Below are 13,726 nucleotides of genomic sequence, written 5' to 3' on the forward strand. Positions count from 1 at the left end.
ATTCAAAGAGTAATTTTAATCTCGATGCTAACCGTGTGGAGTCACACTCGACATCCAAGTGCAAAAGGTTAAGAGGGTGCCTGAATTTTCAGCCTTCTCTCCCTGTCAGACAGCAACCTCACTGCTTTTCATAGCCAGATGTTCTATAGGTACCCTTCTCAATTGTGGTGCTCTCTGCTGGGCAGCCCAGCTTGGGGATTTGACCCTCCCCCAATAGCCTCCTCCAGGCCTCCCCCCCCCCATAGCTGAGATATCTCTGTGGAACTTCAGTTGCTGTCTGTGGGAGCCTGGCCAGTCCTTTTGCACCTCCGCCCTCCTACCAGTCTCTATGTGGTCTCCACTTTCTATCCTCAGTTATTAGGGTTCTCTCCAGTGAGTCTTTGTTGATTATTCAGAAGTTTTTCCATATTTTAGTTGTAATTCCAGTTTGATCCTCGGAGCATGTCAGTGCAGCATTCACTTACTCCACCGCCATTTTTTAAATTATTTCATTAAGGTATTATATGTGTACATATCTCACCATTGCCCGCACCCCCACCCCACTCCCATATATGCCCTCACCCCCCAGTGTTTTGCATCCATCGGTTATGCCTATATGCATGCACACAAGTCCTTCGGTTGATCTCTTATCTCCCCCACCTCTCCCTAACCTTCCCGCTGCAATCCGACAGTCTGTTTGATGCTTTACTGTCTCTGTATCTATATTTTTGTTCAACAGTTTATAATATTCTTTATTGTCCATAAATGAGTGAGATCATGTGATATTTTCTTTCATTGACTGGCTTATTTCACTTAACATAATGTTCTCCAATTCCATCCAGGTTGCTTCAAATGGTAAGAATTCCTTCTTTTTATGGCAGCATAGTATTCCATTGTGTAGATGTACCATTGTTTTCTGATCCAGTCATCTGCTGACGGGCACCCAGGCTGTTTCCAAATCTTAGCTATTGTAAATTGTGCTGCTATGAACATAGGGGTGCATATATTCTTTCTCATTGGTGTTTCCAGTTTCTTAGGATATATTCCTAGGAGTGGGATTACTGGGTCAAATGGGAGTTCCATTTTCAGTTTTTTGAGGAAACTCCATACTGTTCTCCACAGTGGCTGCACCAGTCTGCATTCCCACCAGCAGTGCACGAGTGTTCCTTTTTCTCCTCATCCTCACCAACACTTATCGTTTGTTGGTTTGTTGGTGACAGCCATTCTGACAGGTGTGAGATGGTACCGCATTGTCATTTTGATTTGCATCTCTCGGACAAATAGTGACTTTGAGCATGTTTTCATTCCACTGCCATTTTTAATCTAAGTGACAAGAGTATGATTTGTAATCCAAGAACGTCTGTCCATCCATTGGAGGTCGGTGACTTTCACACAATGTAATGTGAGCCAGTCCTTTTAAGAAGCAGTTCTCTGTGCACCACTGATCCACAGTCTCTAGCTGTTTATAAAGACACAAGGTATGACTCAGGGAGACAAGGAAGGACTGTATGTAGAGCATTCCAGTATTAGTTCTTTCAACATGTTGACATTTGTAAATGTAAACGACATCTGTGGAGAGAAATCATGATCCTTTATTACATGGTTATGTCTGGGACCTGGATGCCTGGTAACAGGCCAAGGAAGAAAATTATATTTTCCCTATATATATTTCTACCTTTTAGATGTTATATCATATGAATATATTACCTATTAACACAAAAATAAATTATTTTAATAATAATATCCTAAGAAGATGCTGATAAAAGACAAATTAAAAAAAGCTAGCAATGGTCCACAAAAATTACTTTTTAAATCATCATAGCTATTCAGGCATTCTGAGAAGAGTAGGTGAAGGGAGCTCCATGCTCCTATTGCCCTATAAAACATGCTCACCTGGACAGTGAAGTTCTATTGCTACTTCAAAGCCCAGCTGAAATGCCCCTCCCCCAAGAAGCCTTCTCTGACCATCCAAGAAGCAGAGTTCTTCTTTTCCACTTGAGATCACACTGCAGAGGACTAGCAGTGTCTGTGCTGGAATCTGTCCCCCACTCTGCCTCAGCATGGAAGACCCTGAAGTAGACTCCTAGGAAGGGTTTGGTTAGTAATTGCATGAATGAAACTGGACTGGGCCAGGGCCAGATGTCTGAGGTGGGGCGGGGGTCCTTTGTGCTCAGAGTTCGTCCACTACAATGAGTGTGTTACAGGAAATCTCCCTGTTCACCCCTGGCCTTGCCCCTGAGGAAGGTCAGGGCAGGGGGCACTTGTGCTGCTGAGGAGGACATGCCCTCAGGTTATTTACCCCAGGACCTGCTGGCCCAGGAAATGAAAAAACTTAGGAAACGTTATTGAGAAATCTGGGGCAGCCCCAGGGAGGGGAGGCCATGGGGAGCAGAGGGCTGGGCTGAGTGGGGGAAAGGCAGGAGCCATATAAAAGGAGGCCTCCAGCAGCCTCTGCTCAGTCCTCCCTGTCCTCACCCTCCATCCCTCAGTCCCTCTGTCCCTCTGTTCCTCCACTGACCCTGTACCATGGAGCCTGCCTCAGGTCCCAGCCTCCTGCTGCTGCTGCTGAGCAGTCTCCTCCTGGCCCTGGGGGACCCCATGTGAGTAGTCATGACCCTACCCCAAGCGAGGCTACTTCTGAGGTGGAGTGGGCATTTGTGGGTTCAGGTCCTTGTAGAATTCAGGGTGCATTATGCCGTAGGAGGAGGAGTTAGTGGGGAGGAATGCTAATAAATAGGGCTGCCTGTGACTTTGAGAGTTTATGGGTTGGGTGTTTGTGAAATTCAGGCATTGTGCAGAGTGGGGGTGTGGATGTTTATGAAACTGGGGGTCCGCAGGTTTAGGGTGCATATGGTGTTCGCTGATTCTGTGGATGTGGAGGTTTGACTTTACATGATTTGGGAGTTTGCAGTTTTAGGATTTATGGGTTTCAGTGTATGTAGAGCTCTGGCATGGGGTTATGTCGGCTGAGGTGGGGGTGGATTTAGTTGTATTTATAGGCCTGGGTGATAAAGATTTAGGTAGAGGCTTGGGGTGTTCATGGATTTGACGTTCAAAGATTTGGTATACGTGAGTTTGGCTATGTATAGTTGGGGTGCCTGAGAGTCTGGGTGTTTAGACACTTAGGGTGTTTAAAGATTTAGGGATTCAGAAGTATGTCTGTGGGTTTCCCAACTGTGGGTTTGGAAATTTAGATAATTGGGGGACTTGCTGGTTCTGATTTGGAGGTTCGGGGGTTGATGAGACCTATAGCTCCTGAGCCATTGCTCGTCACTGGCTCTCCTCCAGGACCAGGGACTGGGGAGACCCCATTGCAGGCTGGAATGTTTGGTTCCTAGGACGATCCCGTGCACTCCTCCCACAGGTTCTCCATAATCACCCCCAACATCCTGCGGCTGGAGAACGAGGAGACGGTGGTGCTGGAGGCCCACGATGGGACAGGTAACATTCCTGTCAAGGTTACAGTACACGACTTCCCAGCCAAGAAGCAGGTGCTGTCCAGCAAGGACACCATTCTGAACAGCGCCAATGGATACCTGAGCACCGTCACCATCAAGGTGGGTGCTCACTGGAACCGCCCCGCCCCCTATGGGTCTTCTCCCCATTCCAGCACCTCGTCTAAGAGTCCTGCCTCTTCCTCAGCCCTTCCCATTTTTTAAATTCTCATGAGAATATTTTCACCAAGAGGAAAGGAGAGAGAGAGAGAGAGAGAAGAGGAGAGAGAGAGAGAGAGAAAGAGAAACATTGATGTGAGAGAGAAACATGCTCACATGTTTGCCTCCAGTACACACCCTGGCTGGGGAATCAAACCTGAAACCCGGGTATGTGCCCTGATCAGCAGTTAAACCCAGTGACCTTTTGGTGCACAGGTCCAAGCAAACCAACTGAGCCACAGCAGCCAAGGCAGCCCTTCCCCTCTTTAATTCTCCTCCCCATTTGGGCCCCTCCTTTTATTGGCCCCGCCCCTTCTAAGGCCCTCCCTCACCCTGAGCCCCTTCCCTTCCAAGCCAACAATGTCTGTGCCCCTCCTTTTGGAGCCCTTTCCCCTCCAAGCCCTCTCTTCCTTCAAGCCCCTCTCCTCTCTGAGTCTCCTCCCCTTTCTGAGCCCCCTCTACTACTGAGCCCTCCATCCTCTGAGGCCCCTTTCTGATCCCCCTTTCCATTGCTCTCTCTGACTCCTAGCCTGTCTCCTGCCCTTGCCCCCTCGCTGAGTACCCCCCTTCCCAAACCCGGGCCAACCAGAGAGACCAGGCAGGAGTGAGGGGCAGGCTCTGTTGTGAGGAGGGGCAGGTGTGGACCCGCCAAAGGCCCAGAGGTTGGATGGTGGGCAAGGGGCCCTGGGGCAGACCCCTCCTCATGCCCTCTCCCATCCATGCCTAGATCCCGGCCAGCAAGGAGTTAAAATCACAGAAGGGGAACAAGTTTGTGACTGTCCAGGCGGCCTTTGGGAATGCTCCGCCGGTGGAGAAGGTGGTGCTAGTCAGCTTTCAGAGCGGGTATCTCTTCATCCAGACGGACAAGACCATCTACACCCCAGGCTCCACGGGTAAGGGGCTGGTGGGTGGCTCCGAGGGCTGGGGCTGGGTCATTGGGAGGGACAGGGCCTCACTGAGCTGTCCCTTTCTCTCCCGACACCTCCCAGTCCTCTTTCGGGTGTTCACTGTGGATAATGAGCTGCTGCCCGTGGGCCGGACGGTTATCGTCAGCATTGAGGTACCAGGCAGCTGGGCTCCCAGACACACTTGGGGCAGAGACTCAAGGAGAGACTAAGAGAGAGTTTGAGACAGAGAAAGAGACACTAGGAAAGACCCTAAGGCAAGCATGTCAAACTCAAAGGCTAAAACGGGCCAAATAAACAAGGTGTGAGTTATGTGGGCCGCAAAAAAAAAGCTTTCCCTAACTGTTTTGGCTCAGTGGATAGAGCATTGGCCTGTGGACTGAAAGGTCCCAGTTTCGATTCTTGTCATGGTCATGTACCTTGGTTGAGGGCACATGCCCAGTAGGAGATGTGCCGGAGGTGGCTGATCGATGTTTTTAACTCTCTATCCCTCCCTTCCTCTCTGTAAAAAAATCAATAAAATACTTTTTTTTTTAAATTAAAAAAGATTCAATTTTCATAGAAACATAGGTTTATTTTATGAGACATGCTGAATACAAATGGCTGAAATTAATGAGGAATCATTAACATAAAATAAGAAAACATTTTAATAAAAATTAATATTTTTTCTTGAACATTAACTTACCAGATACTGAATAACTGCACAAGTTAATAAGCATAATGCAAATAAACTTATTTTTCTTGTTCTCCAAAAGCAAAATATTTCCTGTTGTGCACACCAAACAAGTCAGTCCAAGACTAATGGCAATTGGCTGTTAAAATATTCGCTGGTAGTATTAGTGGAGAGAAAGGGTGCGCCTGTGTGTAAGACGCGCAAGGGAAATGAATGCAACATGATTGTAGTAATTAGTCATTAGCGAATGTTGTTTTTTGTTATTAATAACTAGAAGCCAGGTGCACGAAATTCATGCACAGGAGAGGGGGCAGTGTCCTCCAGACCAGCCTGCACCCTCTCCAATCTGGGACCCCTTGAGGGATGACCGACTGCCTGTTTAGGCCCAATCATAGTAGGATCGGGCCTAAAAGGGCAGTCAAAAATCCCTCTCACAATCCAAGACTGCTGGCTCCCAACCGCTTGCCTGACTGCCTTCCTGATTGCCCCTAACCACTTCTGCTACTAGCCTGATCACCCCCTAACCTCTCCTCTGCCAGCCTGATTGATGCCTAACTGCTCCCCTGCCAGCCTGATTGCCCCTAACTGCCCTCCCCTGCTGGCCTGGTCCCCCACAACTGCTCTTCCCTGCAGTCCCAGTCACACACAACTTCCCTCCTCTGTCGGCCTGGTAACTCCTAACTGCCCTCGCCTGCAGGCTTGATCGCCCCCAACTGCCCACCTCTACTGGCCATCTTGTCTCCACATGGGGGCAGCCATCTTTGACCACATAGGGGCAGCCATCTTGTGTGTTGGAGTAATGGTCAATTTGCATATTACTCTTTTATTAGATAGCATTATGTAGAAAAGGATATTGTAAAAATTAAGTTAAGAAATTGTTATTAACCCTTTGCACTCGCTTGCTTTTTTCTCAATTCCTTTATTCTAATGCTAACCGTGTCAAGTCACACTCGACATCCGAGTGCAAAAGGTTAAAACATTTCTTACATACCGTTATATTGGCTGGGCCACAAAATTATTCCTTATGGGCCGCACATGGCCTGCAGACCGAAAGTTTGACATGCCTGTCCTAAAGCAAAGAAATATAGACAGGCACAAACACAGAGGCCTAGAAGTGGGCGGGGACCCAGGGAGCCAACATAGGGCAATGCTTGCAGCTGTGAATTTCACCTCCAGATAAACCCCTGGTCCCCGTGACTCTAGCCAGGTCTCTCACCTTCCTGAGCCTAAGTTTTCTCTTCTGAAGACTGGAGTAATTCCATAATGTTGTGTAGTAATCTGTTCCACCTACTGAGTCAACAGGTGCCTGTGAGCACCTGAGTCTGGGCCAGCCCCTCCTCTGCTCACAGTTCTCCAGGACTCCTCCCTCCTGCCAGATAAAAATCTCAAGGCCTGGCTCAGTGGTTGAGTGTCTACCTATGAACCAAGAGGTCAAGGTTGGATTCCAGTCAGGGCACATGACCAGGTTGCAGGCTAGATCCCCAGTGTGGGGCATGCAGGAGGCAACCAATCAGTGATTCTCTCTCATCATTGATGTTTCTCTCTCTCTCGTCCTTGCCTTCATCTCTGATATCAACAATACATGTATATTTTAAAAAAAACAAACAAAAACTGAAGTCCTCCCTGTGACCTACAAGGCCCTGAATGACGTCCCTTGTCCTTTCCTGCCCTTACCTCCTCCCACTCTCCCTCTCACTCACTCTATTCCAGCCACACAGGCCTCTTCCCTGTTCTCTGACACACAAGGCAGAGTCTTCTGCCCCAGGGCCTTTGCACTGGTTGTTTTTTCTGCCCAGAAAACAATCTTCCTCCAAATATGCACACTACTTGCCCCTTATCTCCTTCAAGACTTTGCTCAAATGTCCTAGTGAGCACCTTTCTGAGCACCTGTAAATTTTCAATCCCCTCCCATTCACACATGCACTCCGCTCTCTCTTCCTGTAATCCTTTTGGCATCCTGTAAATTGGTTTTATTCCTTTATTAATTCCCCCCTCCACCAACCTCTGTGGAACCTCAATTCCCTACAGGAAAGAGGTTTGTTTTTGTTTTTTTAATATATTTTTATTGATTTCAGAGAGGAAGGGAGAGGGAGAGAGAGAAACATCAAAGATGAGACAGAATCATTGATCAGCTGCCCACTGTTTGCCCCCTACTGGGGATCGAGCCCGAAACTCCTGCATGTGCCCTTGATCAGAATCAAACCCAGGACCTTCAGTCCGCAGGCTGACACTCTATCCACTGAGCCAAATCAGCCAGGGCTACAGGAAGGAGTTTTTATCTGTTTGTTCAGGGCCTTATTCCTGAATTCAACAAAGTGCTTGGCATATAGTGGGCTTAATACAAAGTGATGGAAGAAAGGAGGCAGGGAGGGAGAAAGGAAGATGTGAAATGTCACCTGTGCCAACAGGGTGGCATTTTCCACAGTTACCCTGGTTTCCAGGAGAAACCAGAGAACCAGATTTCTATGTGGGGTCTCCCGATGTTTAACTGTTGAAATAAATGAAATAATATGTGTACAGGAGATTGCTATTCTTGTAGAACAAAAGCTTGAACAGAGCAATTGTGTATGGCTTAGAATAAATCAAATTCTCAGCCCAGGGCCCTGCATAAAAGGAGGTAATACAGTCTAGTGATTCTTAATATCAGGGGGCCACTCATAATGATGAGCTCCTGCTTACATGAACTCTGTCCCACGCCAGAGGGGCTGTATTTATCTCCTGTTTTTAAATGTGCACATTGAGCACAGAGAAATTAAGTAACTTGCCCAAGGTCACACAGCTTGTAGGTGGCACAGTGGGATCTGAACGCAGGCTGACCAACTCAGGTCCACGTTCTTAGCCGCTGCTGCTGTAGACATGGCAGAGAGAGTGTCCAGACACAGAGAAGGAGAGGGCCAAGGGGCTAAGCCTGCTCTGAAGAACCACACCCCTCCCTGTCTATCTACAGACTCCCGAAGGCATTCCCATCAAGCGGGACCCCCTCTCTTCTCAAAACCACTTTGGCATCTTGCCCCAGTCTTGGAATATCCCAGAGCTGGTCAAGTACGTCAGGCCCTGCGGGAGTGGGTTTGGGGCTTCCCTATCCCAGAAGGAGTGGGGGGCTGCCAGGTCTGAACAGGTCACTCACCTGCCTTCCCCACAGCATGGGGCAGTGGAAGATACGAGCCCACTATGAAGATTCGCCACAGCAGGTCTTCTCCGCTGAGTTTGAGGTGAAGGAATATGGTAAGAGAAGGAGGGAGCCAGGGTGTGGGCCCCATAATGCTGGGCTCAGTGCTGGCTCCTCACCAGTGCTGTTTCCCGTCCCACCCGCCCCCGCCCCCAGTGCTGCCTAGTTTTGAGGTCCAAGTGGAGCCTGCAGAGAAATTCTACTACATTGATGACCCTAAGGGCCTGGAGGTCACCATTACAGCCAGGTGAGGGGACAGGTGAGGGGTCAGGTGAGGGCCAGGTGAGGGGTCAGGTAAGGGGTCAGGTAAAGGGGTCAGGTTAGGACCAGGTGAGGGGTCAGGTGAGGACCAGGTGAGAGGCCAGGTGAGGGGTCAGATGAGGGCCAGGTGAGGGCCCAGATAGGGGGGCCTGTGAATACCAGGCGAGGAACCAGTTGAGGAATCAGGTGAGGGATCAGGTGAGGGGTCAGGTGAGAGGCCAGGTGAGGGCCTGGCTGAGGGACCAAGGGAGGAATCAGGTGGGACCAGATAAGAGGCCGGGTGAGGGGCTGGGCATTCTGGGTCCTCTCCATGGCCAGTGGAAGTTTGGGGGGAGACTCAGCTTTTCAGGAGGGAGAATCTGAGACTCTCCTCTCTGCACAGGTTCTTGTATGGGAAGAATGTGGATGGAACGGCCTTTGTCATCTTTGGGGTCCAGGATGGTGACCAGAGGATTTCCCTGTCCCAGTCACTCAAGCGTGTTGGGGTACCTACCAGGGGCCCCCAGAGAATCCTCCACTCTGAACCCTTCCCTCTCACTCTCTGAATCCCCTCCCCACTGAGTCTCCCCCTTCCCCCGTCTGAGCCCTCATTCCCTATTTCAGATCAAGGATGGCACTGGAGAAGCTGTGCTGAGCCGAGAGGTCCTGCTGAGTGCGGCCCCGCAGCCCCCAGGAGAAGCTGCCCTAGTGGGAAAGTCATTGTATGTGTCTGTCACCGTCATCCTACACTCAGGTGAGGCCTGGGCCAAAGGTGGAGGCTCAGTACCACCACGCAGTCCGGTGTGAGAGGGGAGGCCCAACTGAGGGAGGAGGCCCGGAATAAAGATGGGATCAGTCTTATGACAGAGGCCCTGTCTGAGGAGGGAGGTCCATATGAAGGCGGCAGGGTCCAATTTGGGGGAAGCCTGGCCCTGAAGGGTGGCCCAGTAGCCCACCCTCACAGCTGGCCCCCTCAGGCAGCGACATGGTGGAGGCGGAGCGCAGCGGGATCCCCATCGTGACCTCCCCCTACCAGATCCACTTCACCAAGACGCCCAGGTTCTTCAAGCCCGCCATGCCCTTTGACCTCATGGTGAGACCCAGGGCAAGGTTGCACCCCACTCCTGAGCACTGGCCTCGTCTCTGGGTCTTCTGAACCCCCTGCACCCACAGGTGTATGTGACGAACCCCGATGGCTCCCCAGCCGGCCGCATCACTGTGTTGGCCACTCAGGGCTCCAATCAAGTGCGTTCTGTGACCCGGGATGATGGCCTGGCTAAGCTAACCATCAACACACACAAGAGCCAGAAGCCCCTGTTGATCACTGTGAGTCTGCACCAGCAGGACCCCACCCCAGGGAAATAGAGGACTTTATTGGTACAGCGGGCTTCTAATGATTGTACAAAGGGGTCTTGTCATGTGCATAGCGGGGGTCCTTTCATTTGCATAAGTGGGTCATGCCATTCACACAGAGATGTTTCATTCACATAGAGGAGTCTTGTCTGCACATTGGAGTCCTGCCATCTGGGTAGAGGGTCCTCCTGCCATTTACACAGGGCCTCCTGTCATCTGCATGGATGTCTTATAAGGACCCTTGTGATGACATTAGCGCGCCTGGGTAACCTAGAATACTCTGCCCATGTCCAGATCCTTAGCTCCATCCCATCTGCAAAGTCCCTCTTGTCACACAAGATGCCATATTTCCAGGTGCCAGGGGTTAGGTCATGGACATCCCAGGTAGGCAGCATGCCTCCCTGTCTCCCTGCTCAGGTCCGCACAATGAAGGAGGGCCTCCCGGAGGGGCGACAGGCTACCAATCAAATGCAGGCCCTACCCTACAGTACGATGGGCAACTCCAACAACTACCTGCACCTCTCCGTGCCTGCCACAGAGCTCAAGCCAGGGGACACGCTCAATGTCAACTTTGTCCTGCAAATGGACCCCGGACAGGATGCCAATGTCCGGTACTTCACCTACCTGGTGCGTGGCTTCCTACAACCCGAGGTCTTCCCGCTCCTCACTTCTCCAGATCATTCCAGATCCCCCATCCTCCCTCCCACTGTCCTGATCCTTATGCCAACCTGTCTCCCAAGGTCATGAACAAGGGGAAGCTGTTGAAGGTGGGACGCCAGGTACGAGAGGCCGGCCAGGTCCTGGTGGTGCTGCCTCTGACCATCACGACAGAGTTTATTCCTTCCTTCCGCCTGGTGGCCTATTACACGCTGAACAAAGGAGGCCAGAGGGAGGTGGTGGCTGATTCTGTGTGGATGGATGTCAAGGATTCGTGTGTGGGCACGGTAAGCGTTGCTGAGTCTCTGTGCCCATCATGTGACTCTCTGCCTGGCCATGGGTTTCTCTGTCTCTGCCTCTCTCTGATCTTCTGAACCCATTTCTCTCCCCTGCTTGTAGAGTTCCTGCCTCTCTCTTTTCCTTTTCCATCTTGTTTTCTTCCCTGTTTTAGTCTCAGTATCTCTCTTGCTCCCAATTTTCTCTTTTCTTACTTTCTACCTGATGATGGTTTTGTGCGTCTCCCTTCTTCTCTCTGTCTCCACCTTTCTCTCCTTCCAGACCAGACCAGCACCCCTTCTGTTTTCTACCAACCAAGGCTGGGGCCCCACTGGGCTGACTTCTCCCTCCTACCCCTCCCACTTCCTCACAGCTGGTGGTGAAAAGTGCCATGATGGATGAAAAGCATCAGCATCTACCTAAAGATAAGATATCGCTCAAGATCGAAGGTAACCAGGGGGCTCGAGTGGCGCTGGTGGCCGTGGACAAGGGTGTGTTTGTGCTGAATAATAAGAACAGGTTGACTCAGAAAAAGGTATGTCCCCATGTCACTGAGGTTGGGTAAAAGATGGCAGAGGCAAAGAGAAGGTGTTGGGTTGAGGTGGGAATGGCGGTGGGGATAACCAGTGACGTGAGGTTGAGTGTGGGTTGAGTGCAGAGGTCATAATAGACACACACTTGGGGATGGGTTGAAGTTCAAGTTGCAGATGGAAATGCGGATGGACAGGGTCTGTGTTGGGAAAAGTCATGGTAATGGACACAGCTCTGCGTCCCACAGCAGCACACTCTGATCACCGACTGTGGAGTGTCTGGGGCCGGCATGCGGACGGTGGTGAGGTTGGGTGGATGTGTTGGTGTGGTGACCTAGGCCCTGCTGGCCTGGCCTCAGCCTCCCCTTGGTCATCTCCCCTCCCCACCCTGCAGATCTGGGACACAGTGGAGAAGGCAGACATTGGCTGCACGCCGGGCAGTGGAAAGAACTATGCAGGCGTCTTTACGGATGCCGGGCTGGTCTTCCAGACCAGCAAAGGCCTGCAGACCGAGCAGCGGTCAGGTGAGGAGTCGGCCAGTGGACACCCAGGGAGGGGCAGCACTTCTACCTCCGAGATAGGATCCGGGACCCTGGTTTCAAGTCCTGCCTCTACCACCAACTAGCAAATCACTCTCCTCTCTGAGCCTCCATGTCTACATCTGTTAAATGGGAGCAATAACACTCCCCCCTCGCAGCTACTGTGAGGAGTAAACCAAGGACAGGCAGTCAGTGCTTAACCCACCTTGTTCTGTCCTCCTGCCCCTCAGATTTGGCATGCCCGAAACCAGCCACCCGGCGACGCCGCTCTGTGCAGCTCATGGAGAAGAGGATGGGCAAAGGTGGGAGCCCTCATCTGCCTCCCCAACCCTTGCACCCTGTCCACTGAGATCCCAGCAAAGCGGGAGGAGGGCAAGGCCTGGACCTGGGCAGGTCCTCCCTGCGAGGCCCTGTGGGGACTTGCCTGGGGTGTGTGTTCCCACAGCGGGTGAGTACCCCAGCAAGGAGCTGCGCAAGTGCTGTGAGGACGGTATGCGGGAGAACCTCATGCAGTACCCGTGCCAGCGCAGGGCGCAGTTCATCCTCCAGGACAAGGCCTGCGTGGACGCCTTCCTGGACTGCTGCAACTACATCACCCAGGTGCGGCTGGAGCTCAGCCGGGACAGCGACCTGGGCCTGGCCAGGAGTGAGTGCTGCGGCCTGGGGGGCCCTGCCTGAGGGCCGGTGTTGTGGGGCAGGGGCGGGGGGGGGGGGGCGCCCATCAGTGGGGATGGGAAAAGTGTGGATCAAATTTGGTTCCAAGAGCAAAGGCAAGTGTGAGCGGCTTGTGAAATTGAGGGAAATTACGTTATCAATTACAGGATGAAAAGTAACAAAAAAGATGCTTCTGCTTAAAACCTAAGGAAGATTGGGAAACTTGCCCAGTGGCTGGCTGGCCGACCAAGACCAATGCAAAAATAATGATCTTGCTTTCTTTAAACAGCCTTTAACTTACAGACAAACTTGTGCGGGTTAAAAACCTTCCCCCGCATTGAGCTGTTTGATGCCCCCATCATTCTGAATAGTTTAGTGTGGATTTTTTGGCAACAAAGATATTCTCCTAAACACTACAGCACAATGCTCAGCATCAGGACATTACTGTGGATTCCTTCCCACAATCTAATTCACAGACTCCACTCAAACGTTGCCACTTTTTAAATTTTTTAGTTCTCTCTAGGAAAAGGACCCAGTTCAGAGTCACACATTGTATTGGTGTGTCTGGTTGTGTCTCTTTAGCCTCCTTGTATCTGCCCAACCCCCAGCGGCTCTTTGGTCTTTCTGTGACTGTCACGTTCTTCATGTACAGGAGGTACACAGGCCAGATCATTTGAAAGTTGTTCAGCCCCCTGAGTCTGCCTGATGTTTCTCCTGCTCACATTTGGGTTTTGCATTCTGGGCAGGGCTGTTCCAGAGGAGATATTGTTCTCTCCTTGGTGCCTGGGATCTGGAGGCAGGTAGCATTGGCTTGAACCATCATTGGTGATGTGAACCTTGATCACTTGATTAAGGTGGTTTCTGCCCTGTTTCTCCATTGTTAAGTTCCTCTTTATTCCTCTTATGTATTTTTTAATATTACTTTGAGAGGTTGGGTGCATGGATTTGTGCACCAGTGGTGTCCCTCGACCTGGCCTGTGGGATCGGGCCGAAACCGGCTCTCTAACATCCCCCCAGGGTTCCCAGATTGGAGAGGGTACAGGACATGCCGAGGGACCCCACCGGTGCACAATCAGGGCTGGGGAGAGATGCAGGAGG

At 51.1% G+C, this 13,726-nt stretch overlaps 1 protein-coding gene across 1 annotated transcript in view; it reads left to right on the plus strand.

Moving 5' to 3' along the window:
- The first annotated feature begins 2,505 nt into the window (after positions 1 to 2,505).
- The window catches only part of LOC103304493 (complement C3), a 34,381-nt gene continuing 23,160 nt past the window's right edge, over positions 2,506 to 13,726 (plus strand). The window contains exons 1-17 of the mRNA XM_054716904.1: positions 2,506 to 2,579; positions 3,344 to 3,536; positions 4,360 to 4,525; positions 4,622 to 4,692; positions 8,158 to 8,252; positions 8,353 to 8,435; positions 8,536 to 8,626; positions 9,023 to 9,125; positions 9,244 to 9,373; positions 9,597 to 9,712; positions 9,793 to 9,945; positions 10,390 to 10,599; positions 10,713 to 10,916; positions 11,279 to 11,440; positions 11,830 to 11,959; positions 12,205 to 12,276; positions 12,420 to 12,620. Of these exons, the coding sequence (XP_054572879.1) occupies positions 2,506 to 2,579; positions 3,344 to 3,536; positions 4,360 to 4,525; positions 4,622 to 4,692; positions 8,158 to 8,252; positions 8,353 to 8,435; positions 8,536 to 8,626; positions 9,023 to 9,125; positions 9,244 to 9,373; positions 9,597 to 9,712; positions 9,793 to 9,945; positions 10,390 to 10,599; positions 10,713 to 10,916; positions 11,279 to 11,440; positions 11,830 to 11,959; positions 12,205 to 12,276; positions 12,420 to 12,620 (2,254 nt within the window). The remainder of the gene's footprint in view (positions 2,580 to 3,343; positions 3,537 to 4,359; positions 4,526 to 4,621; positions 4,693 to 8,157; positions 8,253 to 8,352; positions 8,436 to 8,535; positions 8,627 to 9,022; positions 9,126 to 9,243; positions 9,374 to 9,596; positions 9,713 to 9,792; positions 9,946 to 10,389; positions 10,600 to 10,712; positions 10,917 to 11,278; positions 11,441 to 11,829; positions 11,960 to 12,204; positions 12,277 to 12,419; positions 12,621 to 13,726) is intronic.

This window comes from Eptesicus fuscus, chromosome 6 (genome assembly GCF_027574615.1).
Source record: "Eptesicus fuscus isolate TK198812 chromosome 6, DD_ASM_mEF_20220401, whole genome shotgun sequence".
Classification (NCBI taxonomy): Eukaryota; Metazoa; Chordata; class Mammalia; order Chiroptera; family Vespertilionidae; genus Eptesicus; species Eptesicus fuscus.